This window comes from Rattus norvegicus, chromosome 16 (assembly GCF_036323735.1).
Source record: "Rattus norvegicus strain BN/NHsdMcwi chromosome 16, GRCr8, whole genome shotgun sequence".
Classification (NCBI taxonomy): Eukaryota; Metazoa; Chordata; class Mammalia; order Rodentia; family Muridae; genus Rattus; species Rattus norvegicus.
The window spans coordinates 9,337,042-9,364,728 of NC_086034.1; the positions used below are offsets into that span (position 1 = coordinate 9,337,042).

General features: G+C 48.4%; 2 protein-coding genes across 11 annotated transcripts in view; one reads left to right on the forward strand and one right to left on the reverse strand.

Moving 5' to 3' along the window:
- Antxrl2 (ANTXR like 2) overlaps nt 1-1,518 on the reverse strand; it is a 32,267-nt gene extending 30,749 nt beyond the window's left edge. Inside the window, exon 1 of one of the 2 annotated variants that reach the window (XM_017600302.3) lies at nt 1,400-1,518. The gene's annotated coding sequence lies outside the window, so the exon portion shown is untranslated. The other variant, XM_039094925.2, reaches the window with a different exon arrangement.
- Nucleotides 944-27,382, forward strand: Antxrl3 (ANTXR like 3). 9 transcript variants are annotated; one of them, XM_039094919.2, is made up of 16 exons: nt 944-1,725; nt 9,289-9,357; nt 10,314-10,385; nt 12,569-12,650; nt 12,757-12,790; nt 13,667-13,746; nt 13,817-13,885; nt 14,168-14,248; nt 14,342-14,396; nt 17,224-17,322; nt 18,706-18,775; nt 19,287-19,365; nt 20,093-20,401; nt 20,999-21,037; nt 22,000-22,161; nt 23,951-24,269. In XM_039094919.2, the coding sequence occupies exons 3-16, from the start codon at nt 10,327-10,329 to the stop codon at nt 24,194-24,196; spliced, it is 1,464 nt and encodes a 487-aa protein (XP_038950847.1). In that variant the 5' UTR covers nt 944-1,725; nt 9,289-9,357; nt 10,314-10,326; the 3' UTR covers nt 24,197-24,269. The 9 variants fall into 9 exon arrangements, with proteins under 9 accessions (XP_038950847.1, XP_017455794.1, XP_038950848.1 ...); XM_039094920.2 differs by having other exon boundaries at nt 952-1,184; NM_001416978.1 differs by having other exon boundaries at nt 1,645-2,107; nt 23,951-27,382.
- Nucleotides 27,383-27,687: the final 305 nt, after the last annotated feature.

Below are 27,687 nucleotides of genomic sequence, written 5' to 3' on the forward strand. Positions count from 1 at the left end.
CTTGCCACTAAATCCAGATATTTTGTTCACTGAGATGGCATTTTAAAGTGGTCAAGATCACAGGCATCATGAATAAGGAAGTCCATGTGGGAAATTGGAAGCTGTTTGTGGGTCCTCAAGACAGCCAGGTGATGACAAAGTGTAGAAAGGGGTGGAGAGGACAGGTTCCTGCCACTATCTTCTGTGAACATGACAGTCCAGTCATCCACTGCTGTGTGGCAAGCCATCCAACCTTGGTGACATAACCATTTTACTATATTTGAACAGATGGACCCTACGAAAGAATAGGGCAGGAGAGCTTTCAAGATGGGGCTCCTTGGGAAGGCCTGAACGGGGAGGTGGAACTCAGAATCTCCTAGAGGCTTTCTCAGAGGCACCTGGGCTAACGTTCATCTCCTGTTTGGACCCTGCTGCGTTTCTTAGTTGCAAGTCAGGAGAACCATCATGTATACCAATGGGAAATACACCAGATTTGAAAGCATCACCTGTTCAACATACTCTATCATTTCAAATAATTCCTAAAACAGAAACAAAAGCCCACCAATCCGATGCTATGTACTGTAAGGCATTTGCACGTTAAATGAATTAAAAGATCTATTTTAGATTCATCAAGAACAAGTTTGTCAGATTTGCTTTCGTGCACATAAAACAAAACAAAATGTCAGGGTATTCTAAGTCTGTTTGCACTCAGTTGGAAGGCTCTGAAACCCTCTTAAATACAAGTGTCTCCCCACACTACATCCCCTCTGACATCGAAAATGATGTGATATGATATAGCCAGGTAATTGTGGTCCAAGTACACTGGCAATCATTTGAGAGCCAGGGGCTGTGTCCTTGCTTCTAAACTTTCTCTGCTGCAGGAGCTCTGACCCACAGGCATGGGTGATGTCATAAAGGGCTCCACATTTTGACTTTTCTCCCTGTAGATACTCTCAAAGCTCTGAGCCTCCATCAGAAAAGCCAACACATCTTGATGCCACCACACAGTGAGAAGGCCCAAGTCATTAGATATCACGTGTGCAAGAGTTCCAGATGAGTGTTCAGAGCCGTCCAGCCCAGGCACCACAGGCAACAGTGAAGAAGCTTCCAGATCATTTCAATCTCCACCACATGAGCTTGTCCTGAAGTCCTGTCATAGGGACCCTCTCGTCCCATCCTTGCCAAGGGTCTAAGCCGTCGAATTTGTGAGCATAATTACAGTTCTGTGTTAAGTCACCAAGATTGGGCAGACTTGACTGTTCCCATTCACAGAGGATGCTGTTAGCAGCACACAACCTCTGTCCCTCTCTAGCCCCTGCTACTGCATGGCTGACTCGAAGGCTCACAATTGGCCTTTTACTTCCTACATAGGTTTCCTGATCTTTTGACCTCATGCTCAGTGACCTGGTAGTTTTCCTACCTCTGCTACCTTCTTAGGGAAAAAGAATGCCTGGGTTCCTTCAGGTGGCCTTTAAGGACCTCTGTAAAGAGCTGCGATGAAGGACAGGGGGCATTCTCTGAAACCTCTGCAAAGCTCCTATGACTGCCACTTGGCACTGTCAGCATGCAGTGCACTGAGCAGAGGGGCAGGTCACAAAGTCACCATGTCAACCCTGCTGTCTGTCATAACCCCAGAGTGTTGGGGGAAGGGCTATGCAGGCAGTTAGAGGCAGGATACCCCAGAACAGCTATGTCCCCAGTTCCTATGCTCTGAGGCCACCGAGTGGAAAGCAGCAGTAAGAATTGGTGAGAGGACACAAGGGCTATTGTCCCTAAGTGCAGACAGAGGCACCAGAGAACAAAATGAGGGGTGGCTAGAACTTAGCCTACCTAGACCCTGGCACAAGCTCCCAAATTCTAGCAGACTCACAGGACCAGCCAAGAAAATGCAGGACTATGGTCCCCAGGCTTCCTGTTCGGTGTACCTGCTGCTGCTACCACTATTGTCTATGCCATTTATTGCAGTCCAGAGCTTCCTGTACCCTCAATCTATCCAAAAACCCTATCCTGAGGAAACTGCTAGGTTCTTCAATTATCAATTCAGTAAGTCAACCAAGATTGGGGTAGATGAGGAAGATCCCCTGCAGTATTGTGAAGGTGACTTTGACATTTACTTCGTCTTTGACAAGTGAGTGGCCCTAGCTGCCCTGGCTCTAGATAACCTTCGGCAGGGTTTCTATCCCCTGGCAGAACATGGCCCAAGGGGTACCAGCTTCTGCCAGGAGAGAAGTAGGCGCTGTCTGTGAATGAGACCAGAGAATTGGACCTGATTTCCTATACGCCTAGAAAGGGGGAAAAATCAGGAAGTCCTTTGGGCAGTTTGGTCTGGTTTATTCATTAGTCATCGCTCGTTGTTTTCTTCGATGAATTTGAAGAAAATGAGTATTCATCTGCTTTCTGGTCCAAGTAGCTTACAAGGACAGGGGTTGGGGGAGAGCCACCTGGAAGGAGACTCTGAGATTCAACCATCTAAGGATTGCAGTAGGATCCTAGTTTAAGGAGAAGGTACAGGGAGGAAGATGAGAAGGGAAGGTGAGGTCTGGGGATCAGACCTAACTGGGCATCATGAGGAAAAGGGGTTTTTATGAAAGGAAGAGGGGTCCTTATTTCCGAAGGAGCACTTTGTCTCCCTGAAAGGATGAGGGATGGATTTGGGGCTGCAGTGGAGTGCTCTTCAGAAGCCCACACAGAGTTGCTGAGAAACAGTAGATTGCAAACCCTGTGGCAGCTATGCACAGTCAAGGGAGCAGGGAAATAGAACCCAGACTAACACCCACAAGCCTGAAATGAATGGAAGAATGTGGACAGGAGAGAGGTCGAGCTGGTGGCTGTCTACTCTGAGAGCCAGGCTTATAATGGTGCAGCCCTGGTACACTGAAGAGAAGAGATACTCACTGATTCTGTGCTGGGCTTTGTCAACTTCACACCAACTAAAGTCATTTGGGAGAAGGGGGAGCCCAAGTTGAGACGATGCCTCTATCAGATCGCCTGTGGGTAAGCCTGTAAAGTGTTTTCCTGAGTAATGACTGATGTTGGAGGGAGCAACCTGCTGTAGGCAATGCCACTTCTAGGCAGGTGGTCTTGGGTTGTATACGAATGCAGGGGAAGCATTCCCCATGGGGAAGCCATGGGGAGCAAGCCAATAAGCAGCATCCCCCCCATGGTCTCTGACTCAGTTCCTGCCTTGTGGTTCCTGCTTGAGTTCGTCTCCTGGCCTCTGTATAGGGTGGACTGTAAGCTTCAAAATGAAATAAACCCTTTCCTCTCCCAAGTGGCTTGTGATTGTGGTGTTTGTCACAGCAGTAGAAAGCGAACTAAGACAGACTCCATGCCTGGTCCCTGACTTCCCTAGCTCTACCTCTCCCTGTTTTTGGGTATGGTGATTGTGGAAGCTGCTGGATGAAGCCAATCAGAATCACTGAGCTATATAGAATCAGGGGCCCTGGCTTCCCTCCTTCTTTGCAGCATGTCATCAGGGAGTTTAAGTAAGAAGAGGGTGATCTGCTTCAGACAGTCCTAAAACAGAAGAGGAAACACCGGGTGGAATGGGTGGGACCCGGGACATGAGGCTTTCTAGGTCTTTGTTCCCTGTCCTCTGCTGTCTGCCTCTCCTGTGCAAATGGCCTCTAATCCCAATCCCTGCATAGTCCACAGTTCTTTCCCAGGTTTCTCTCTGCCAAGGCTATGCCTCTGTAGTAGCTATGTGAAAGGGACAAGGTGCTGGCCTGCCTCTGAGGGACCTAAAGCTCTTGCTCTTAGGACTCAGTTGCATGGATGTTGGGCTTTGGAATTACTCCCTGATCCTCTGCTGAAAGCCTCCTCTGCCCTTGCTCTGCCTGCCCACTGTTTCCCTCTATAGCCAACACCCTGTGGACTCTATTGCTTAAAGGGAACTTAGGGTCTGAGAGTGTCATACATCTTTCGACCTCAGGACAGATGATTGAGCAGCAAGTTTGAGAGAAGACCCCTGCTTCCCGTGGGAAAAAGGAAGGGCCTGGCTCCAGTCAGAAGAAATTTACTCCTCAGGGTACCTGTGGGCTCTCCCAGGCACCTTTGGCCTGTGAGGCACTTTTTGTCCTTTCCTTGGAAGCCATACAGCTGACTGAGGGAGACTCAACCCAGGCCCTTCAGGTCACATAGTTCCAAGATCTGTTATCCCTGAGTCTGACTAGACCTGGCTTCAGCACTGTATGAAGAACTGTCCTTTACGCATCATTCTTGGCTAACTAGGGTGTCACCAGGGTAACCAGACTGACTGCCCAAGGTCCTGCAAGGAGTCTACCTGCTCCCTCCCCTACATTTCATCTAGAGGATGTGTCTTATATTCAGGCAGCAGGCCACAGGAAGGGCAGAGCCAGAGCAGGCAGGCTTTTCCTGGTGAACCAGGGGCAGAAGTCAGTGGGCAAGACACCTACTACAGGGGTAAAAGCCACGCCAGGAAATGAACAGGAATAAGTGTTGAGGGCACTTGTACACAGCCACGATGACCTCAACTGACTTGTGGGAGTTTGGGAGCTGAAGGGTGCTCTCAAGTTTGTCCCTCCTTAAGCCACACAGATCACTGCCAACCTGCATTGTGAAATGGGACATCACTTGGAATGAATGAGGACAGCAATTGTGCAGCCATGGGGATCTGGAGGGAAACAAATGGGAAGGACCCCAGTCTAGGGTGCTTGGAGCCTAACTCTCACTCCCAGGGTGGGGAAACAAAAGCAAATGGTTTTTCTCCATTTTAATGTTTATTTTGTGTCCTGGTCTCAGAACCGCTCATCCCTTCAGGCAGTGGTTTATATATTAGGTAGAAGGATGAAACCTAGCTCGTACTGAGTCCTGTCACCTTTTCATCCTTGGCTTCCCACAGTGGTAACAGGTACTGGCTCCTACCCAGAGATTCCAAACAATTTGTGTCCAGACTTCACTGGACTCTCCTCTTGGTGCACGGTAGCCCCAGGAGCTCTCACAGCCTGAACAGAGTTGGTGCAATGGCGGAAAGATGGGAACGAGGCTTTGAATTGAACATTTCTTTGCAGAGACCATGGTAAAAATAGACTCTGCCCTCCCTTTGATGATGTCTAAAGTTTTTCTGTGGTACTTTGTTTTGCTTTTTTGTGGTGCTGCCTAGCTCCTGCTTCTCTAGCTTGGCCCTCCTCCTCCTGAGACCTCCATGATTACTCCCTACTTGTCTACCAAAGTTCTGTGTTACCCGGACACTGCATACAGGGTGTGTGTCTTACGTGACCCTAACTAGGCAGAGGAGGCAATGGTCTCACAAAAGTTACACAGCATGCCCTAGACACAGAATAAACATTCAACTCCCCAGTCCATGAATGGCATGACTTTTGGCTTTGATTGTGGTCTTTAGAAAAAAAAAACCATACATTTTATACACACACATATGCATGCGCGTGAATCCGCAGTTCTTGAGTTTTTCTTTGATGAGAAGGTTTTCAACACTGATTTTCGTCTGCTTATAACTAACAAATCTGTTCATACTCTCTCTTCAGCATCTAGTTTTGGAAGCCCGAATGTTGTTGTTGTTGTTGTTGTTGTTGTTTGTTTGTTTGTTTTGTTTTGTTTTAGCAATTATTCTGTTCCGTCTGTGATCAATGTTCCTCCCGTTGCCCAAGTATCAGTGTTGATGCTGTTTCTTCTCCTGTTAGATTTGCAGTCACATCTTGCCTCCTTCTGATTTTAGACCTTTCTAGTCATGGGTTTTTTTTTTTTTTCCAGTCTTGATAGTTTGAGATTAAGGTTGGTCAGTCTTGATGATCCTGACAAAGAGTTAGGTCACGATTCACTCACGGTTCTTAAATTTCCTACTCTCCACGTTGCTTCACTCTGACAGCATAGCACTTACCTTTTCCTGATGTAAAATCCGCACAAGAGCTGCGCATCTCCCCCCGCCTTTTGTCCAAACTTTAAAAATTATTTTTCTTTATTTTTGAGAATTTCACGCACAGATACAACAAGTTACGATGGTATAAACCTTCTCTCGCCTCCAATCCCCCCACCCTGTCCCCCACAAACACTCTGCCCACCCCAACGTCGTGTCTTTTCATTTCGATAAGTTGTTAATCCTGTCGCAGTACTGATCTGTCAAGTAAGTGTGCCTGTAGTTGAAAAGAATATTTAAAATTATTGAAATTTTTGCACTTTTTTTACGTGTTTAACGTGACCCATCTTGGGAGGAACTACCTTGGCTCCAAGCCTGGGTACTTGTTGATTTTTCTGTTTTCTTATTTCTCCAGTTCCACGTATTCTGCCTGGCTCTACCCATAATTCCAAGCATCACACTGATGATACAACTGCTATGTAGCTCCATCTGTTGCTCTGACACACTCTGTCAGTGGTCGGTTTGACTGTTGGTGCATCTGCTTATAATGGTTTCATCTGCTTATAGCTCGACACATAGAGATAGAATGTCCTCCTTTGACTCTCCTAAACTCCAGCAAGAATCTTGTTGTCCTTCCTTCCCACCTCTTCCCTAAGTCTAACCCCCTCTCCAGACACCATTGCAACCTGGCTTTCTTTCGGTTCTTATGCATTCATTTCTACCAGGGGCATCCGTAATGCCATCCGCTGTATGGTTCATGGATGCTCTGTCAACCTCCATTAACGGCAACAAGAATTCCGTTTCCTCAATTTCTACTCCTCTACGTTATTCCTCCCCACCTTCTACCAGCCTTCCAACATGGCAACATCATTCTGATGTTTTGGTGTCAAATGTTGACACTGGGCACTCTCCTGTCTGCCGATCACTGTACTCATACTGTGTAGCCCAGTGTGCTGAAAGGTACTGCCCGCTTCCTAGACAACACCTGCCTGCCTTGCCCCATGACCCTTTCCTTTGGCTTCAAACCCTCTCTTTCTCTTGTGTTCTAGAATCTAGATCCTTCTTCAGGAGCTGAAAGCTGAAAACTCCCCTACTTTAATGGGAATGGGGTGGTGATCATGGCTCCCTAGGAGTCATTATGGGAAAATATTCTTCACTTGGTAGAGGTGGAGAGACAAAAAGATAATGAGAAGGAAAGCAGTGTTGATGCTAATTGGTTAAAAAGACTATCTCACACATCAGCCTAAGAGCTAGGAAAGCGGGTGTCGGGGATGGGTTTGCAGTCTGGGGCTTAGTCACCCAACAACCGTCAGACACTGTTGTTTGACCAATTATGTCAAGTTCATGAATTGTGTGTGGGGTTTGGAGAGTGATCTGTTCAGATCCATGCTGTGTTTTAATGTTCTAAAAAAAAAAAAAAAAAGGTCTACTCCAACACAACACGAGAAAAGAGCCCAAGTCAGGCCCAGCCTCAGTTCACCTCATACTGTCTCCAGGTCCAAGATTTAAAAAAAAAAAAGAATAACACACATTTTGAAAATAAATAATGGGACATCTGCACAGAGGACCCACCCCGTGTGCAGGCCGACCGACTCAGGTGTCATCTGGGCCCAGAGTGCAGCTCTTCGAGTCAGTCCACCCCAATGTCTACTTCACCTACACGCTGCTGGCATGGATGGAGGAGCAGGTGCCGCAGATTCAGATCCAGGAAAAGGTCATCGCCCTTGAAGGTGGAAACCGGAAGCATGGCTATGATCGAAGCTGGCACCTGCCACTGGGAAGCAGCTCCGAGAAGCAGCTCTGAGGGGAGGCAGAAGAGGCAAAGGTGGAGGAGTCGACGCAGCTCTAAGTGTCCCCAGAAAAACTGGAGAAGGGAAACATCTTCCTGGGAAGAGGCTTTTAGAAATTGGACTCACAAAACTGGAAGAAAAGATAGCGGAGCAGAGCCAGATGCTTGAGAGAGAGTGGAGAAACTACAGAAATGACACCATAGTCCAGGCGATAGCCAGAAACCATGTGGGTGTCCAGGATCTGTGCTGCCACTGACTACAAAGGGCAAGGAAGCTTCTTTTTGCATGGAGGACTGAGGACTCAGATTTGAGAATGAGAGACATAGAAGGGTTCTGTGACAGCCTCTCTCCCTGACTCCCACTTCTGCCCCACCCCCCCAAAAAAAAAGAAAAGAAAAGAAAAGAAAAACAGAAAAAAAAACTAGTCAGGAAGCCATTGAAGAGAATGCTTAAAAATTGTGATAAGGACTCTGAAATGTAGTTCTTTTTGGCTGATGTCTTTGGCAGGGATCGGGTAGGGGGAAGAAATCAGATATCTTTAAGGGGCTAGCCACTGGTAGTTTGACTGTTCTAGTGAGTTTATGAGCAACACAAATTAGACTCACTATTTTATCTTTCTTTTCCTTTTGTTTTTGGGGAGGTTCTAAGAGGGGGAAGTGGACCTAGGAAGAGAATGGGATCAGGGCACATTATGTGTAATTTCCAAATAGACAATAAAAATATTGTTTAAAAAATAAACAGTTCTATACCCTCTTACTGCTGGCGCATTCTTAGAATGGTTTTCCTCACCTCTCCATCATTCCAAAGAATGTGGTCCTGGAGAAGCAGACATGTGGGTCTCACTACAGAGGCCATAAAGAGATCTAGCAGCCAGGATTGGAAGTGCCTGTGCTCATGTGGCCTGTTGAGAATTGTGATGCCAGTGTGGCACAGACCTGTGCTCTCACCCGCACCTGGAGGTGCCTGAGTGAATCAGACTTCCCAAGCAGGATGCCTTGGTTTTACAGGCTGCTAAGAAAGCTGGAATACTTTAACATGTGAAAAGTGTGTGTGTATGTGTGTGTGTGAGTGTGTGTGTGTAGTGTGCACGTGAGTAGTGTGTGTGTGTGTGTGTGTGTGTGTGTGTGTGTGTGTGTGATGTCAAAGGAGAACCTTTAAGGAGAAAGAGGAGGAAAAAGAAGTAGAGAAAGAGAACCAATGGAAAGAGGGAAGATCAAAGAAATTGGTGTGAGGACAATATTTAAAAAAAAGCACAATGGTGTACACATATGAAAACGTCATAAAGAAACCCATTGCTCTGTACATTTGCTAAAAAATATATATATATATATATATATATATATATATATATATATATATAATCACTTACTTTCCATGACTGAGGCCCGGCCTCCTGGAGAAATTGTCTTCACCTACCTTTTGTACTGGGAAATTTAGAATAATGAGAGGAAGTTGAAGTGTTATAAGAAAGGGTGAACCCAGGCCTCCAGAAGGATCTCTGCTTGAGGGAGGAAATGGGAGACTCCTAGGGTGATAGCCGTGGTCGTCAGCACATGGTGGGAGGAAAGAGACCTTTTAGAAGTCTGTTGGAGGAAGGGAAGGCAAAAGGCAATTCTTCTCCCATGACCTAGCTCTCTCTCCCATGACCCACTTCCCTCTTATAACTCAAGATTCCTTTCCTTGTAGGTCCAAAGCCGTAACTTCGTGGAATGACTTGTACACATCCTGGGAAGATTTGGTGGAGAAATACGTGAAGTATGCCTGCACACTACAGCTCCTGTCAGCAGTGGTTCACTGGCAGGCAGACTAGGTTTGGGAGCATGGGAATGCCTTGTGTAGGAAGCAGAGATCAAAGCTCAAATGCTAGGCAGACTAGGGAACAGGATATACTGGACTCATGGATCTTTTCAGCATTGGCTAATCCTGACTCAGAAATGAGGAATTAGAGTCAGAAAAGAGGGGAGTTGAACAAGGGAAAAACCATGACAGTAGAAGAAGTGTGAGGTGGAGGGCGGACCCCATAAAGGAGTGTCATTGAGGACTCGCCTGTTCAGCATGGTGCTGGTTGGTTTTAGATGTCAACTACCGCCACCTAGAATCACTTGAAAAGAGTCTCAATTGAGGAATTATCTAGCCAAATTGATCTGTGGTCATGTCTCTGGGGGTTTGGTCTGATCATTAATTGAAGGTGAAGAAGATCCAGCTCGTAGTGTCCTGAACCGTTTAAGCATGAGTACGTTCAATTCTCTTTGCTCTTGACTGTGGGAACACTTTGAGCAGCTGCCTCAAGCACGTGTGACTTTTCTGATATTATGATCTATAACCCAAGGTGTAAGTCAAAGGTGCCCTTTCACATCCTAACTTGCCTTCTATCAGGGCATTCTGTCACAGCAACAGAACAGAAACTAGGATCCCACGTATGTACTTGTACACACGTGTGTGTGTGTGTGTGTGTGTGTGTATGTGTTGGGTTTGTAGCACAGGAAGGGATCAGTGGTCATTTTAGTAATCTTTCTTCCCAGGAACCTTATATCTCCATAGGCTTCAGAATCTTTCGTCAAGTTTGTCTGAAGACCCCATCTATGAAATGTCTCAAGTGCACAAGAGATGGGGTGGGAGCAGAGATTTGGCAGATGTCCCCTTTCTGGATGCTGCCTATCAGGCTACGGGGCTGTTGCATCCGGTTCTCATGGGCTGTGCTTTGTCCTCAGCCCCAAACAGCATATGAGCTTCATTCTGTTTGATACCAGAGCTTCAATCAAAACGCCACTCATCTCAGAAAGGTAGGTACCGTCTAAACACCTAGGCTTGCCTGGTGGGCTGGACACACGGAGTTTCTAGCTTCTGGAAGACTTCCCACGTGGCTTCCATTGTCCCCCCCCTCCACGATAGCTGACCAGTACTCACACTGGCTTCCAGCCTCAGATCACCTTAAGAACCCGCTTCACTCAAGCTCACAGACCCAGCAATTTCCTCTATCACTTCTGGATCTTCCCTTGGTCCTGGCTGTGAAAACACTTAGGAACTAAGGAGATGGCTGGGCAGATATGTAGCCCTTCAAAGTCTTACCTGTGTGTGTCACATTCTGAGAGTTTCTCACTGTCTGCCCAGGCCAGCAGGGCATATATATATATATATATATATATATATATATATATATATATATATATATATATATACATACATATACATACACACACATATATGTATCACATATATATATCACATATATATCACATATATATATCACATATATATATCACATATATATATACACATCCACATCTATACCTACACATACCTATACATTCATATATACATATATGTGCATAACCGTATACATGCATACAGCCATTATATATATGTATATATATGTGTGTGTGTGTGTATATATATATATATATTCACAAGTACACACACACACACACACACACACACACACACACACACACACACCCTACTGGCCCAGGCATACAGTGAGCAACTCGGGGCTCTTCTGTGCCCATAGTCCCAGAGGCAAGAAACCGTGAGGGAGGCAAGTCTGTCTGTGAGGGAGAATTTTGGATGCCCTGTCTGGGACTCCTACAGAGCAAGGGAAGCAGAGAAGGAGGAATAATATTTAGGACTAAACGTGTCTGGAGTCCTAGGCCCTGGTCTCTCTGTCCAAGGCCCTGGAAAAAAAAAACCAGAAGCAAAAGGAAAAGTGAGACAAGCCCCAGGCTTATGGAGATGGTTCTTCAGAAGGAGAGGTAAGGGTTATCTCCAAGGTCCAAGGAAGGCCTAGCCTGATGCATCCAAATGGCTTGGGATTGGAAAGACCTGGCTGGGTTTGAGAGAGCGGTAAGGACATTTACAGTAGAGTCTTGCAAGAAACCTAGAGGGCCATCAGGGGCTGGGCTAGACAGAGAAAAAGGCTAACCTGAGCAGAAGGGAGGCAGTTAACCTAGGGAGAGGATATAAGACTAGGCTGGACAGGGAAATGGGCTAAGGTGGACTTGAGAGAAGGGGCTGGGCTGGATGAGGACTGAGGTGGGATGGGCAAGCCTCTGGTTTGACACTCACTGGGGATTGTGGGATGATGTCCTCTATTTCTAGGCAGAGTTTAGCTGGGCCAGGCATGGGATCCTTAGAGCTTAGTCCACAGCAGGCTCCCACTGTCCCAGCACAAAGCCACTCAGTTCATTCTAGGTCACTTGCTGAGCCTGCTCAGCCTTGTCATGTTGGATTATTCTAAATCCCGCACACACATATCCTTCCTGTCCTAGAACAGTCACAAGAGCTCATTCTGCCTACCCATGTGTCTTGCCACTTTAATAGCACCTGACAGGCCGTGTTCCTCCCTAGCCTTGGGAACACAACCCTCTCAGACAGCCCCTAGATCTGACTTCCAGACTCAAGTGTTTGGATATGGAGTCTGCGTCAGGGCCCAGGTCTAAGTACATCGAATGCTGCCGTTAGCAGGGCAGAAGGAGGAGAAGCAGACAGGGCTCTGTGACAGTGAGATAGAAGCTCGGCAGAATGGCATTGTCCTCTCAGCCCCACCCAATGAAGAATAGGCTGTTCAAAAGAAGAATAACCACAGCCTTAGTTCCCCATTAGGAGTGCAGTACCTCTGAGAGACCCTGGCTGAGACACACATATGCCCCAGGATGCCGCCATATGCCTCGGGGGTGCACAGAGTCTCTATCAAGGTACCCAAAGTCTGAATGCTTCAGGGCAGCTAGAATCTCAGAGAAACTCAGACATTCCTATGGGGCTCACTGAGCAACGAACGCACTGTTACCTTCTGAACTTTCTCAGTGCTAATGGGATCAGGGCCAGAGAAAGACTCGGGACAGAATGCGGGTACCGGGACCTGGTGCCCTCCCCACACTCGCAGTCTACACAGTGGACAAAAATCTGTGCAAGAACTTGAAGTTAGTTTGTCACTTTCAACGTGCCTCACCTCACGCTCCTTCCACTTCAGGTGGAAGATCCGCCAAGAGCTCACCAAACTTGACAGCCAGGTGTTAGAAGGAGCGACAAATCTACAGAAAGGACTGGAAAAGGTTCGGAAGGCTAGAACCACATACGGGTACTGGCTCCATGTAGACTACCATGGGGGGGAGGGGGCATCTTACTCCAGAGTCACCAAGTTTTTTCATTTCTTGCCAGGCTAACGAACAGATCCAAAATGTCAACTCGGGAGGTGAGCTGCCCACCCCTTCAGTGGAGTGGGACCCACAGAGCTGAGCTCCCTACGGAACCTGTCTGCAGATCCTGGATCTCTTAGAGTCTCTTAAAGGCAGTGTTCCCCTTCCCTGCACAGCAGGCCTCCTTGGGCACAGCACACACTCCGGGTGCTTCTGAGATGACCGGAAGCTGCATGGGGTCACGTGTAGACTTTGTTCTCCCTGGTCCTTGGCCTACAGATGCTGGTGAATGGAAACAAGAAAGCACAAATGGGCGAGCAAACTGAGGGCCCTGTGGGTAGAAACCGGGGCTTAATTTGCTCATAGGCTATCGGGTGTCTTCCACCTCTTCCTTTGTTTGCCCTGCCTCATCATAGACTCAGCACAACTGCCACACAAAGTAAGGGCCCATGTCCCTCCAGAGTGTAGGTCTGAGGTACTTGTCTGGAATAGGTGGACCATGTAGAAAAAGATGCTAAGGGGATTGGGGACCTTTTGTCCAAGACACTGATTTGTGATTCTGACTCACTGAGCCCACCATTGCCAGAAGGACAGCCCTGGGAACGATCCTAGAGTTGGCACAAACAAACCTCACTGGGCACGACCCGCACAAGAGCTATGCTTTCCCCTGCTATCTGGGGACAAGCTGGACTTGTGCTGTGTTTTTAGCCCACCCTTGAGGCACAGATTCTGTAAGGCAAGAGCACGGAGAGCCCCAACCACCTGGCAGAAGACCCTGACTGTCCAGGGCTTCTGTTTGATAGTGGATGCTCTCTCTGTGTCCGGCCTCCTGTCTCAGGAGCCTGAAGAGTGAGCCTCACCCAATCTGCCTGTTGCAAACAATCCTGGGCCTGCAGCACCCTCCAACAAACCACTCTCCATTTCTTTGTCAGCCACTAAGAGGTCTAGTCTGATCATTGCTGCCGTTTGGGGGGAATTGACACCACAAGTATTGAAGGAGTCTAAGGACGAGGTGAGTCTGACCCATCCTCCTAAACATTTTGTACGTTTCTCCTCTTTAACCAATGCCCTCTTTCTCCTAGGCTGATAAAGCTCGGAGCATGGGAGCCTATGTTTACTGTGTCGGTCTAAACTCCTCTGAGAGACAAAAGGTAACTTGGCCCAGGTAAGCAGGGGCCCTCTGAAGCCTACTAGTGAAAATTCTCTAGTATAGACCAGACCTCCCAGGGGATGGTCTGTATCTGTCCCAGGGGACACAAACAACAGGTTCCACTGCAGAAACAGACTTAATGGTTGAGTAAGCTGATCTCTGACCTCAACACTTCATAGTCATCATCACCTGAGAGCAAGTGGCTATGGCTCACATCTAGGGACACCCCCTCCCTGTGTCCCCTGTCCCTGGCTTGGGTTTCAAGATACCCTCTCTTTTGTAGTTGAATGAGATCACAGACAATGAGGAAAATGTGTTCATTTTGGATGGCCAGTCGAATCGGTTCCATTCCATAGTAGACGAGGTGAGCAGGCTTAACACAAACAGTGTGAATGATAGCATCTCCCTGGGCCCCCAGGGTCCTCCCTGCTTATGCATTCTTCCCTTTCTCCATCAGATTGGCACAATGGCCTGCCTTGAACTCCGAACTGTTGAGTTTCCATGCATAGGAGGTGAGATCTGAGGAGCAGCTGCTTGTCATGTGTGTTAGTGATAGATGTGTGAGTGCAGATATGGGTGGATGTGGTGCAGGGGATCTATGTGACATATGGCTGGGTGGCAGAGCATGCTTGCATGGTCCGTATTTGTTTCCTATGTCCCTACTTGTGATATGAGAATGTGTGCAGGGGGAGAGGGGTGGAGGATATGTGATGTGTACTTTTGTGCAACCCGTCTACGTGGCATGTGTGCCTTGTGTAGCACATTGGTGTTTGGCGTTTGTGTTACATGCATTTGTACATGTACATTATGTGTGTACTCTGTCTGTGGGATGCGTGCTGTGTTATTCTACATACATAAGCTCTGTGAGTTGCCCGCAGGTTGCATGTGAGCGTTTTGTGTAATTTGGGTATGCCATGTGTGGTGGGTGTATATGGTGAGTACACGGGGTACGTGGTGATTGTTGTATGTGTGTTTGTGGTGTGTTAGATGTGTACCTTTAAGAAATATGATGTGTGATGTTTCTAAACAGTATTGAAGCCACTACACATAGGACACCCAGTGCATGTGTGGTGTGTACTCATATGAGCTGAGTGTGTGGTGGGTTTATGGTTTAAAGGGGGCAGGCAGACGTGTTATCTTTATGGCAAGTGTTAAGTAGTATGTGTCAGTGGTGGCCATGTGTGTGTGCAATTGTCACGTTTTCTGTCTCAGAACAAATATTTCAGTTTTAAAGTAGGAAGAGCACAGTCAGAAAGCCACCACGTGCTAAACAGCCATAGCCACAGCCCTCGCTGTTACAGACACTTTAGATGCTGTGCAAATTTCCAGTTTTGTAATACACAAACATAATAGGATATCTTGGCTATGGGACTCAAGTTCCGTCATATATTGGGCTCATACAGCTTGAAGGTGACATCGAACATTATTTCTGGTGCAACCGCATTTCAACTCTGACTCACCAGGAGGTTAAATGTAAATTCTAAGAGTATTTCCACTCGTAGAGACCTGTGGAGCCTTAAAACAGTTTTCCAGTTTTAGACTGTGGAGCAGTTCTCACTCCACGTGCTCAGACGAAGGACGTTTAAACTGTGCCAAGGTCAGTTGGCCCCTCTGAGAAAGCTGAGGTGCAGCCAGGAGTGGACAGAGAAGGTTTCCACATCCATAAAACAGGGACAGCAGCCATGCGGTCACAACAATTGATGAAAATAAGAAATCAGGCCCCGCATGGACATCCACTGGACTACAGGGAGCAGGGGGAAGCCTGCATGCTTGGCAGGAATATCCACCAAGACAGCCACACTCACAGAACCTGACAAAGGTACCTCTCTCCAGCCTAGGGTGGCCCTGTCAGTGTGTAGTCTTAGAAGGCCACCTCTCTTTGTCAGGTGCTTTGTGTACACAGGGTTGGGCTTCATGTGGACAGAATATACTTAGATACTGATAAAAAAAAGAGAGAGAGGAAACCCCATATCTCCTTCTGTGGAGACGGCTTGGCTGCTGGGCTGCTTCCAACCCAGAGAGCTAGGTCCTGGCCTTTGTGTTCCTCTGTAGGAGCTCTGGTTCCAGGTTTGAGAAGATAGGACTAAGCACGCATCTAAGTTCTGCTACCCATAGTCCCCATGCTGGGGTAAAGGGTCACATGTCGGGGAGGCTGAAGTGTTTCCCCCCAAAGGATGGGAACACTGTGCCAGGACGGTTGGGAGATGTGAAACAGTAGATAGTCTGACAACAGATGAGCATCTTAGACTCCAGGTTCGAGAGCTTGATACATGCCAAGGTCATTTGAGTCCTTGGCTCTGGCTGCCACTAATCTTCCCCCTACGGAGTAGGGCGTTTGCTGACTGAGCAGTGAAGGCGGAGAGGAGCCGTCTCCTACAAGCTCCCTCCTGCTTCTGGGTAAAGAAGCGCAGCCTCGCAACCCTGCCCAACTGCTGCAGTCTCTCTGACTATCCCTAAACACATGGGGCGTGGCGTCTGGGTAGCTGTGACAAATTCCCAGTGAAAATTCAGGTTGTCCTTCTCCTCCTTGCAACTGAATCACAGTGACAGGTGCCTCCCAACAGCAGCTCAGCCACTGGTTATCTTGTGCAAAGCTGGTACATACAGGGAATTTTTCACTTTGGGGAAAATCCAAAGGCCTGTACCCCAAATGAAGCAGTATGGACTGCTTCTTTGAGCTGTTTCTGGGTCAACCTGTATGCCACAGAGACTCAGGAGGGTCAAGTACATGGAGCATCTGAAGTTCATGGAGGCCAGGAATGAGCCAAGACTATCCCATGGCATCTGTCCAGATAAATGGTAGAGAAACCTGCTTGCCTCTTGTGGGAAGAGTTGCCAAGATACCCTCTTTGTGCCCCCTGTGTATTGAACTCAAAGCCAGGGAGCAGACCCTCTGCTGTTTATGAACTTGCTCATGAAGCGCGGTCTTCAGTGGGTAAGGAAGAAGGACTAAGTTGAGAACAGATATGTTGGTTTCTGGCTTTGTAGCTGAAACAAAATGTCTCCTATAAGAAAACCTCTTGGAGGGGTCAGGGGCCTCCCCTGCACTCCGTGTTTTAGCTTTATTTCTAGGGTCTCCCGTCTGGAGCCGTGGGAGTTTAGGATTGGTCTCTGTGTGCTTGGTAGGTTTTGCAGGCTTATTAAACGGGGAATGGTAGAGAAGGGTAATCAGCATGTACAAGGCTCCACTATGCTACATTGGCATGGACCCTGGGTGACATAGAAGGAGTTGGGCTGCAGAAACCATAGATGTTGGCCCAGACATAGCTGTTGCCTCTCATGGGGCTGTGAAAATCCTGTCTGGGGCCACACCACCGCTACCTCATGTTTTGCCTGCAGAAAATCGCCCAGTGATCTTAAGAGGATACGGCTTCCACAACCCAAAGAATTCCAGTGAAGTCATTTGCAGATTCAAGTTCACCAACTCCACGATCATCGGTAAGCAAACCCTCTCGGAGCCTCAGAGACACATATCGTCTGCACAAACCCTTCCTCTTGGCCAGGCAAGCGTCCCACTCTTGCTAACCCTGGCCAGGCAAACTTCCCACTCTTGCTAACCCATTTCCAGGGGGTACTGTGAAGCCGTACAAAGAGTGTCCATGTAGTTAAAACAACTCCGGTGAGACAGTGAAATTGATGGTGTGAGAGATGTGCTCCCCCCAGCAGTTACTGAGAGGTCTGGGACATAGCTGGTGTCTTTCTGTTAAGATCACTGATCAGTACATAGACTTCACAATTAACACATCCAAGCAGCCACATCTATAACTGTCACAGAACATTCGAAACAGGTGAGGAGTCTGTACCAACATTTAAGAATGACCTAGAAACTTAGTTCTAACGATAGGGAAATGTTTGCTGGTGTCTCTGGAAGATAGGCATGACCATTACTAGAGATAGCAGAGTGGTCTCTCGACCCTCTGACCTAGTCTTAGGGCGGAGGTCATCGAGGAACTTTCCTGTCTCGGTTGGTGATCAGAGGTCAGCAGGTACAGACTGTGGTTCTGATCTTGGGGAAGGAAAAACTCCAAAGGGTTTCGGGAAATGGAGGTCATGACATGGAAGAGACTGTCCTCCATGAAACACAGATAGCAGGACCACCAGGGCTCTCTGAACCATGCAGTCCAGTGCACAGAGGAGAAAACAACCACCTAGGAAGGTGGGGCCAGACAGACGGGAAAGCTGGACTCCTGGCCAGCAGAGATTCCACTCAGCCCTCTCCTCTGGACCAAGCTTAGAAGGCGGGCTGAGAATGTCACAGTTACAGTGCCCTTCCCAGGTTCCCACAGAAATAGTCATCAAAAACTTCTCCAATGGCTTCCCTAGCTTAGTAGGTGGCATTTATACAATCTCACCGGTCATTAATCCCAGTGTCATCCTTGTCTTCTCTTAATCCAACCCCCCAGACCCACCAGCAAGCTCTGTGGCCTCTATGAGAGTTCTTTACCCACACCATCCCTGTACCTGTGTAGCTCAAAGAGAGTCAGAAAACTTGAAACAATGCGAGATCACTTCCCACAGCTCAGCCCACCCACCCACGCTTGTCCCTTCCTCCTCCCCAACCTTGGCAGATCTGCTAAAACTCATTTCAGTCCTTGGCCTCTCCTCATTGGTCTCACTTTAAACACCAACTCAGAGAGGATGGCCATGGTCCACAGTACGCAAAAGTACCAAGAACTGTATATGACTTTGAAGCACCAGCCAATCTATTTTCATTCATTACCGAAATGCTAAGATGTTAGCTCTTTTTGTCATGCATAGCTTGAGGTGACATAGTTAAGATGAACCAGACAATTGACATTCCTCTCATGTCACTTTCTTTAGATGAAAGTCCGATCGATAAGAACTCCACTGTCATATTTTGTCCTGCACCAAAACTGAAGCAACCTGGACAGTAAGTGCCCATTAACTCTTGACCCTATAAATCAAGAGACAGTGTAGTCCTCATAGTATACAGCATTTGGTTTCCCCTCTGTTGTAGAGCATATGTTTGTCTACAGGTGAGCTCTGGATGCTCTACCACCTGGCCTTTTTGGTGATGCTCATGGGATTGCCCAGTGCCCAGGTTCTGATCAGAGCTGGGAGTGTCATCAATACCTGGTGTTTCAGGCCACCTTCCCAAGCTAAGACAGCAAACTTTATAAGTCCAGAATTTTACAGGGCATGAAGCAACACTCCCTTGTTTATAGCCTACTGTTATAATGACACCAAAGGCCATGAGGGCCCCTCATGTCCTGAACTTGTCAAGTTGACTCCTTGTACTTTGGGCAATAATCTTTCATAGCTCACCTGTCCACTCTGAGAAGCCCAAGTGCTAGAAGTCCAGGGTTGTTACCACGAAGAAAGCCCCTATGCAGGCACTGATCTCTAGGCTGCTTCTTGAGGTCTGCCTTTTTGTGCATTAGAACCATCTTAGTTGAAGTAAGCCTGAACAGAGGAAGAGAGTTCCTTGCCCACACCATCCCTGTGAATACTTCTAACTGTGTGAGTATCCCAGTGGGTTTGATAGCCCTGGCTAGGTAAAGGCCCTTGGAGGATACAGATTCTCCTGGAAAATCAAAGATGAGAAGGGGGCTAGGTGAGACCCAGGAGTAGCTTATGCAACATAGGCACTTTGGGTGGCCCATCCTAGTTTCTAGAAGGACAGGGATAGGGGGGTGGGCAGGCGCCACCCCTGGTAACAGCTGTCACTAACACTGCCAACACTCCATGTGACCTCTGTTTTCAGCCGAGGTATTTCTAAGTCACAGGGACCTCACACCAGTGCTATCTGCAGTCCTTGCTCTAAGTTAAACTGTGGCCCTTTAAGGAAGGGCCACATAAGCTGAGGCAAGTTTCACGCTGTAGAGGTGGAGGGAACAAGGGTCCTATATCTTGGGGGCAAGGACCAGCCTGGCCTTCTCTCAGAGATCTGATCACCTGTAGTCCAGCATATTGTAAGCGGAGACCACAGTGACAGCTGAGATTCAAAGAGTGCTGAGGAGCCAGGGCTGTCCTCGCCTGGCTTCAGAGCATAGCCTTCGAGCAAAGCGAGAGCTAGGCCAGAGGCCTACTCTCCAGCCCTTCTGTGGCACCTTGACACCAGGTAACTCAGGAGAATGGAGAAGAGGCAGAGAGATGGCAAGCACTGGGGTATCCAGGAAGGGGGCTTCTTGGCATTCCACATTAAGGCTAGGCCATCTGCTAAGGGTGGCGATCGTCTTTCCCACAGGTACCTCCGCCAGTGACTACCACCTCTACCCTCCCAACAACTCTCACAACTTCAACAAGCCCTGTCCCAACAACTCCACTCCCTCCTCCTCCCCCTCCACTCCCTCCTCCTCCACCCCGTCCTGTCCCACCTCCTGCACCTCCTCCTCCTCCTCCTCCTCCGCCGCCGCCGCCGCGGCCACCTCCACCTCCAGCCATTGTTCGTCCACCAGCTGAGCCAAGCAAGGAAGTTTTGCTCAGCACAGTGGTCCTGCTCCTGATGCTGGTCCCCGTGTTGCTGTGGTGGGTCTGGTGGCTGTGCTGCAGGTCGGTGAGTACTCTCTGCCCACCCAAGGGCACGAATCTGGGACAGCACCGTGACACGTACAGCCTGCTGATGCAGATGTTGGATTCTCGAGGCGCTGCCTTGGGGTCAGGTGGAGCACTCCAGCATAGCAGCAGGGTGTGTCGTGCTCACACATGTTCCCCAGGGACCACTATCTGTCCTCTCCCACAGATGAGGGCCATGTGTTATAACACAGTTACAATAGAATGGTATTAGTCGGCCTCATGTACTACAACGAAACGCATGAAATAATCAACTTCGAAAGAAGAAAGTTCTATTCCCAACTCACAGATTTTGGAGGTTTTAGTTGGTAGCGTCCCATTCCTCTGAGACTATGGGAGAGCAGCATATTGTGATGAGACTGGGGGACAAGGAAAGCCACACCTCATCTCCAGTTCTGAAAGTGGAAGAACTATTCTAAGACACACTGCTAAGGATTACCTTCCTCCAGAGGACCCTCTGGTATCTACCCTAGGCTGCAACTCCTCCATAGGCTGGGATCAAGACTTTAACACAAAGCATCTCGAGAACAGTTGTCCAAACCATAACAGTACGTCTCATTCTGTCTGTTTCACCCTCTAGCCTGTCAAGGCACGGCCAGCACCTGCACCACAACCAAAGGTGAGTCATTCTCTGTATCCTGAGAAGGTCACATGTCACGAAATAGGCCATTGTTCATCCTGTACCCAGAGCCTACCGCTACTTCAGCAAATACAGTGAGGTGAAGGGTCAGCAAAGACTGGGGGCTCTCAATATCACCAGATAAGGAACATTCCCAGAACCTTCCGATCTAGACCTTGGTCAAACAACCAGTATGAACAGCTGCGCTTACCGCTTTGGAGGCTTTGAGGGGATTCCTGTGAACTCCGATTGATGCTGAGGCCGCTGAGAACAGAGCCTTCTGAAAGGAGTCCTGATTCTCATCTCTAGATAGGGATCTTCTGGCTCCTATGCATGTCTTTATCTCCGTCTCCTGTCAGGGTAGAAGGGTTGGCTGGGATCAGCCTAGGGACTGAGGGATAAGGAGGGTGAAAGTCTCGGGACCCTGCTCTGCGAAGGATGTCCCCAGGGAAACACAAGGACAAGGTGGGTTCGCATCTGCAGCTCCCATCATGTAAGGACCAGATGTAGAGAGGCTGGGGCAGGTGGAGCCTCGATTTGGACTCAGATAGGAGCAGCCTCGCTGTCTTGTTTGGACTGTGCTGGTTGCAGAGTGGCCTGGGTGAGGATGTCCATGCAAAAGCCAGAGACAGGTGGAAGGGACAGTTACCTGCTAGTGCTGGCCCACCGTGCAGCAACCAGGCCAGACTTCTGCCAGCAGGGCTGATGTGAGAGGGCCCAGGGCTCTCAGAAGGGCTGTTGCTAGTTCGTGAAGCCCCATATCTGAAAACTGGAGGCGAGGGGTGCTCTCTGCTTTTCTTCCTGTGGAAGACCTCCCCATGGTGTGTGATGCATCCTTCCTTTCACCTCCAAACCAAAAGGCCTCACAGTGCCAGGTGTTGTGCAGGGCACACAGTGCCCCTGTTCCAGAAGTGGCAGACAAAGCTCAGACAGGTTTTTCTCCCTTTTATCATCCCAAAAAGAAAGAAAAGCCCCCTCCTCCAGTGCCTCCCCCAACTCCACCACCACCACCACCACCACCACCACCACCACCACCACCACCACCACCACCAGTGAAAGCACCCCCCATCGTGATCATTTGCTGCAGTACCTGCTACGATGTATGTGTGAGAAGAGGTGAAGAGGTAAGAGCCCTGTGAGGGCTGGGACTCCAGGCTGGGTTCAGGGGCCCAAGCACACCTAGGTCTGACAGCAGAGGTCTGGGTGTAGGAGAGAATATGGCCTCTTTCTTGGGTCAGGTCTGGATTGATGTGTTCACAAGGAACATCCAATGCCTGTGGAAAAGATACACAGGCCTCCCACACACTACCTGAACTCTCCAGATAATTGAGTCTCCCTTTGGCACTATTTAGGTGTTAGGGCAGTAGCCACTGAGTGCTCTAACTGGCCAGCCCCTGGTCCTCAGAGCCACTGTTCCAGCCTATGTCTTTGGACAATGTTCTATTCATAGGTAAGTGTCTCTGGCATAGGTAAGTGTGGGTAGGTCAAGACACACTGAACGACAGAGGCTCATTCCAGAGACAATAAAAAAAAGAAAGGACCAGCCTTGCAAAAACCCCAGCCCACTGAAAATTGGTAAAAAGCCAGTGACCCTGTGCCTCAGACCTCTTTATACACAAGGAGAGAAAGAACTGGCAGGCACAATTGTGCTTTCTGCTGAGATGGGCCAGCCAGAAAGAGTAGAAGGGAGCCGACACAGAGACCTGACAAAGGCATTGTAAACTCTATGTGTACAGTCAAGCCCTGGAAACCTGTCATTTACCCTGAGGTCCCTTTCTTTCCCAGAAGATCTAAGTCCATCTTGGGAAAGGGGAAACCAGCGGAACAGCAATCCTGGGCCATAGGCAGAGAGGACCCATGAGGTCAGCACTTAGGAAGAAGGATCCCCAGCTTTTGTTCAGGCTTTGTTCTCTCTCTCACTGTTCACTGTCTGCAAGGGACCTATCATTCCATTTTGAGAACCATGGGTTCCCCATAGTCTTCCAGGCCAGCCAAGATCCTGCCTTGTCTTTCCCATGCTTAAGGCTAGACACAGAGAGGAAGGATGCCTTGCCGGTTACATGCCCTAGCCTGAAGGGCCTGGACCTACCCACTCAGGGCCCACTCAGGGCATCTAGCTGTAGAAGCTAGGCCATACAGTAACAACCATAACAACCATGGATCTTCAGGCCTCTGCCATCCTCTTCTCTCTGCCCTTCATAAGCTGAGAAAAGCCCAAAAATGCAAGGCCTGATACTAAAGAGCCTCCCAGGTGGTGTTTGGATGTAGTCCTTGTGCAAGCCAGGGTTGATCACTGGCCCAGGAGGATTGGCTGGCAGGCATGATTAATGGTGCTGGACTGCCATCCCTGATATGCTTGCCAGATAATAGAGATTATTATCATAGAAAACCTCAGCTATGGCTTAACTTTGCACTTACCCCCAGTTCTTGTCTCAGAGTATATGCAGCCTTCAACCGCTGAGCCTGTCCTGAGATTTCACATTTGGAAGTCTGGAGTAGAAATCACTTAGGTTTCTAGAACTGAAGCCTAAGCCCTTTTCGGTATACAACTCCTCCTCTTCCTACAAAGTGAGCAGGACAGAGCCATTCAGCCTGAATCCTCGCAGGGAAGCTCTTGGCTTCTTCTCCTTGTGTTCCTCTCATGTAGCCCCTTGGGTTGCATAGGGTCCCTCACCCAGTCTCCAACATGTCTTTCCATCCCCCAGTCTTCAGCTGAGCCACAGAGGCCCTCTAGCACTGAGTCTAGCAGGGGAGTGGAGCCTGGAGACAGCTCCGAGGGAGGAGAAGACGATTTATCCAGGACTACCCTGTGAGGATGCTGGTGCTGACCCCGCCCCCTCGAGCTGGCACTGCAGGCTCCTGAGCAAGTTTCAACCACATTTCTGTGCCTTCATCTTTTCTCTCTCCCTGCAGGGGCCGTACATCAACCTTGACCTCCTGGCGGACCTCTGTTCTCAAGCTCCCAGCACCTCGAAGGCCGGCTTCCTCTCATTGGAGGAGTACCTGTCCCTGGCCTCCTGTTCCAAGTGCCACCATCTCCCACACCGTTGTCCCAGGCTATTTCCTTTGCTCCCTCCCCCTGCCCGGGTGTCTCCCAAAGCCCCATTGTCGCTCCTTCCCACGCAGCAGACCTCTCAGAAGCCACAAAGACAAGATTGAGAGTACTTGGCTGCTAATTGGGACCCATGTATCTGTTCTTGGATTTCAATGTTAAAAGAGTTGGATTTTTTTTATTAGGAAGTTTGTCATCCAAAGGTAAGCCGCAGATGTGTTTCTGGGGCACCCAGAACGACAAAACTTAGTGGTGTCACATGGCTGGGCACCAATGAGTTCTACGGCCACAGGTTCTTAAGTCAAGCTCTATATGAAGAGCAATCCCAAATTCATCCTGAGAGTAAACTTCACAGCCGTGGAAGCATGCCTGGGGCTACAGGCGTATACCATTGCATGTCAAATACTTAACTACCTGAGCCACCTTTTAGTCCAGTGGTTCTCAACCTATGGGGCATGACCAATTTGGGGGTCGCATATCAGGTATCTGGCATATCAGACATTTATTTACATTATGATTCATAAAAGTGGCAAAATTACAATTATAAAGTAGTAACATGATGCTTTATACTTGATGTTTGGGGGTCACCACAACATGAGGAACTGTATTAAAGGGTCTCAGCATTAGGAGAGAAGCTCTACGGCCCCGTTCTAGTGCCTTGGTCAACCTTTTTCTTTGTTATGGGTTTTGTTTTGCAAAGAAGTTTCAAGTCATGCATATACAGAGATTTTTTAACTAAAGTCCGAGTGTTACTACTCCACTGTCAGGAAGAAGTATATCGGACAAAGGCATCAGATGGCAGGACCCACGTACAGTCCATGGCGTGGGGCAGGGTCCAGAGAGAAGGGACACAGATATCCCTGGAGTGTATTTACCCTGAGCACATCACCCAAGATGACTTGTAGATGTGTCCAGACCAGCCATGGCAGGCAAGCTCTCAAAGGGTATCAGGACACTAGATCCCTGGAAACCCAGAGAATAAATGTAGCCAAGAAAAATGTAGGCATGCAAGAGAAATGGCATCTATTCCCTAGAAGCAATATGTTTTACGGCTGTCTCTACCTGGTTTGGGGAATAAGGCTCAGTCCACATTTCCCTGCCCTGGGCTCTCTATGTGCATTTCATACGTATCCTACCCTTCTCTAATCTGGGACCCCACCTAGCATGTGCCGATCCAGTTTGCTGATTCACTGACCGTGAAAGGCCAGTTCATGAACACAGTGGGAGCCTTTGTGCCCTGGCCTTCATGAATTAGAGTCTTGCCCCTGCTTAGGAGCCATAGGACTTAGGGGGAAAAGCTTCCTCCACTCTGGCCATCCACAGGGACCCTCACCAGACTCTCTGCAGTGATCAGTGTCAGAGACAGCAAGAGGGAAAGAGCAACATCACCAAGTCCCCCTCGTCACTTTCAGTCCCTCATGAAAAGGAAGATGGGGTATGGCCCCCCACTTACCTGACTCGCAAAGAGAGTGTGTTTAGCTCCACTACCCGTTGAGCCTCAGCCCCTGTGTCTTAGGGAGAAGCAGGATATTTTCAGGTAAGTCTCACTTTGGAGCATCACCAAGCTGAAATAGAATTGATGCTTAGCCTAGACCACGGTGGTAGAGACTCCATGAGTGAACATCATTCAAAGCCTGTGGTGACCTCTTAGAAGAGTCAAAATGAGTCAAGATGGCCGAAGTGATGAGTGGCCCTGACAAACTGCCCGGCATTCTTCCTACAAATGGTGGCACATGACCGGATGGACAGTAGCTTGTGCCACCTTCCATACCGATCTCTCTGGGGACAGCTTGCATGCCAAGCAGCATCAAAAACGGCTGACGGGCTGAGCCTTCCGGGGATCCTCTCAAATGTGCGAGGTCCCTCAGGGATTCAGTAGGGATGGAAGGTTTTCATTGACACCTACTGACAGCAGCCTGGCTGGTAAAGATGTCTGCGAGCCTAGTCTTTACCGTGAGCGAGAGACAGAAGCACAGCTGTATTCCCAGTTACAAGACCCTCAGCCTTCTGTCTGTCTGGGCCCAGCTTCCCTGGTGCTACCAGGTGCTTCCCTGGTCCCGGGCCACCTCTCTGACATAGAATGAGAGGACCCAGGGGTCTTGCTGTATGTACTGTAAGGAAGAAAACCTGACAGTCTCCGATTCCCCTTCCCAGAGGCCAGAAGTGCAACTCTGTCCCTGGTCAAGGGTGACTTTGAGCACTTGTGACCTCAGCCAAGTCAGAAGACAAGGAGGAGGCTCTGCCCTCTCCAGCAGAGAACATGCCTATTGTGCCAGAGATACTCCCAGAAGACATCTCTCTGGTGCAGAACTGGGTACCAGGTTCTCTATAACGCTGAGGACAGCAGTTTCCCCATTTATTTCAAATGCTCTGTGATTTTTCACAAGACAAGGGTCACAGGTATAGCTGACCAGACACTTGGATTGTAGGACCCATAAATCAGTATTAGCAAAGTGGTCAGTCATATTCCTTCCTCACCAGTGTCTCTGGTGTGCCCTTTCTATGTCTGGGCTGCAGAAAGGAACGAACGCATCCTAATATGGGGTCGTGTACGTTATACTATGTTTCTTCATCCCACTTGAGCATCGTTCCCCATCCTGTTGCAGTTAATTCGAATGTATCATGGTTTATTTGAGACCGCTAGAGCACATCCCTCTATCTACTACTACAGATAGTTTTATTCCTTTATTTCCTTTCTACAGCGTGTCTTTTTGTTTTATTCGTATTTTGTTTCAGTTTTGGTTTTTGAGACAGGATTTCTCTGTATAGCCCTGGCTCTCTTAGAACTCACTCTGCAGACCAGGGTGGCCTCAAAGCTCAGATCTGCCTGCCTCTGCCTCTGCTTCCCGAGTGCTGGGATTAAAGGCGTGAGCCACCATTACCTGGGCATTATGCCGTTTTAAATAAAGTACTTTCCTTAAAATTTTTATAACATTAATCTGTGGCATATTATTTTTGTTTTGAGATAAGGTCTCACTTTGTGCTTTGGGCTGGTCTCTCACCCATAGTGTTAAGATTATGGGAATATAATATGAAGTTATAATTTTACACATAAGAGTAGCTTTTATAAGTAATCTGCCTTTGCAGCTTACGAAACCCTTGCCTATAGCCTCTCAAATTGAAACCCTGTACACACCCAGAAGCTACCCAGCATTCTTCGATATGACATGGCAAATTATTTCACTGAACACACTGCAATTCCCTCCATCAGACTTGGTTGCTGTCCATGTTTGTGTGCGTTTTCTGGGCAGCATCAGATGAAAGCCTCAGCTGACTGAAAGCTGTTAATAAACTATGATTTTAATTAGCCATTAAACGACTTTGGTATTTTGTGTTTCAGCACATGGGCATATGTAATAAGATATACATGTCATAAACACTAAAAAAATAAAGCCAGCTGCCTCTATCTGAAAGTCAGGCTCGGTGCCTGTGTAAGGGTGGGGTTCTTGTCTGGTTCATTGTAGCTGTCGCTCACCACCCTCCACTCTCCACCCCTCCATTCCATCCCACCTTAACTCCCACCCAACACCCCAGGGCAATCACACCGTCCCCTCCCTTACTGCCGCTCTGACCTCTGCTTTCCTGGTTTCCTGCCTGT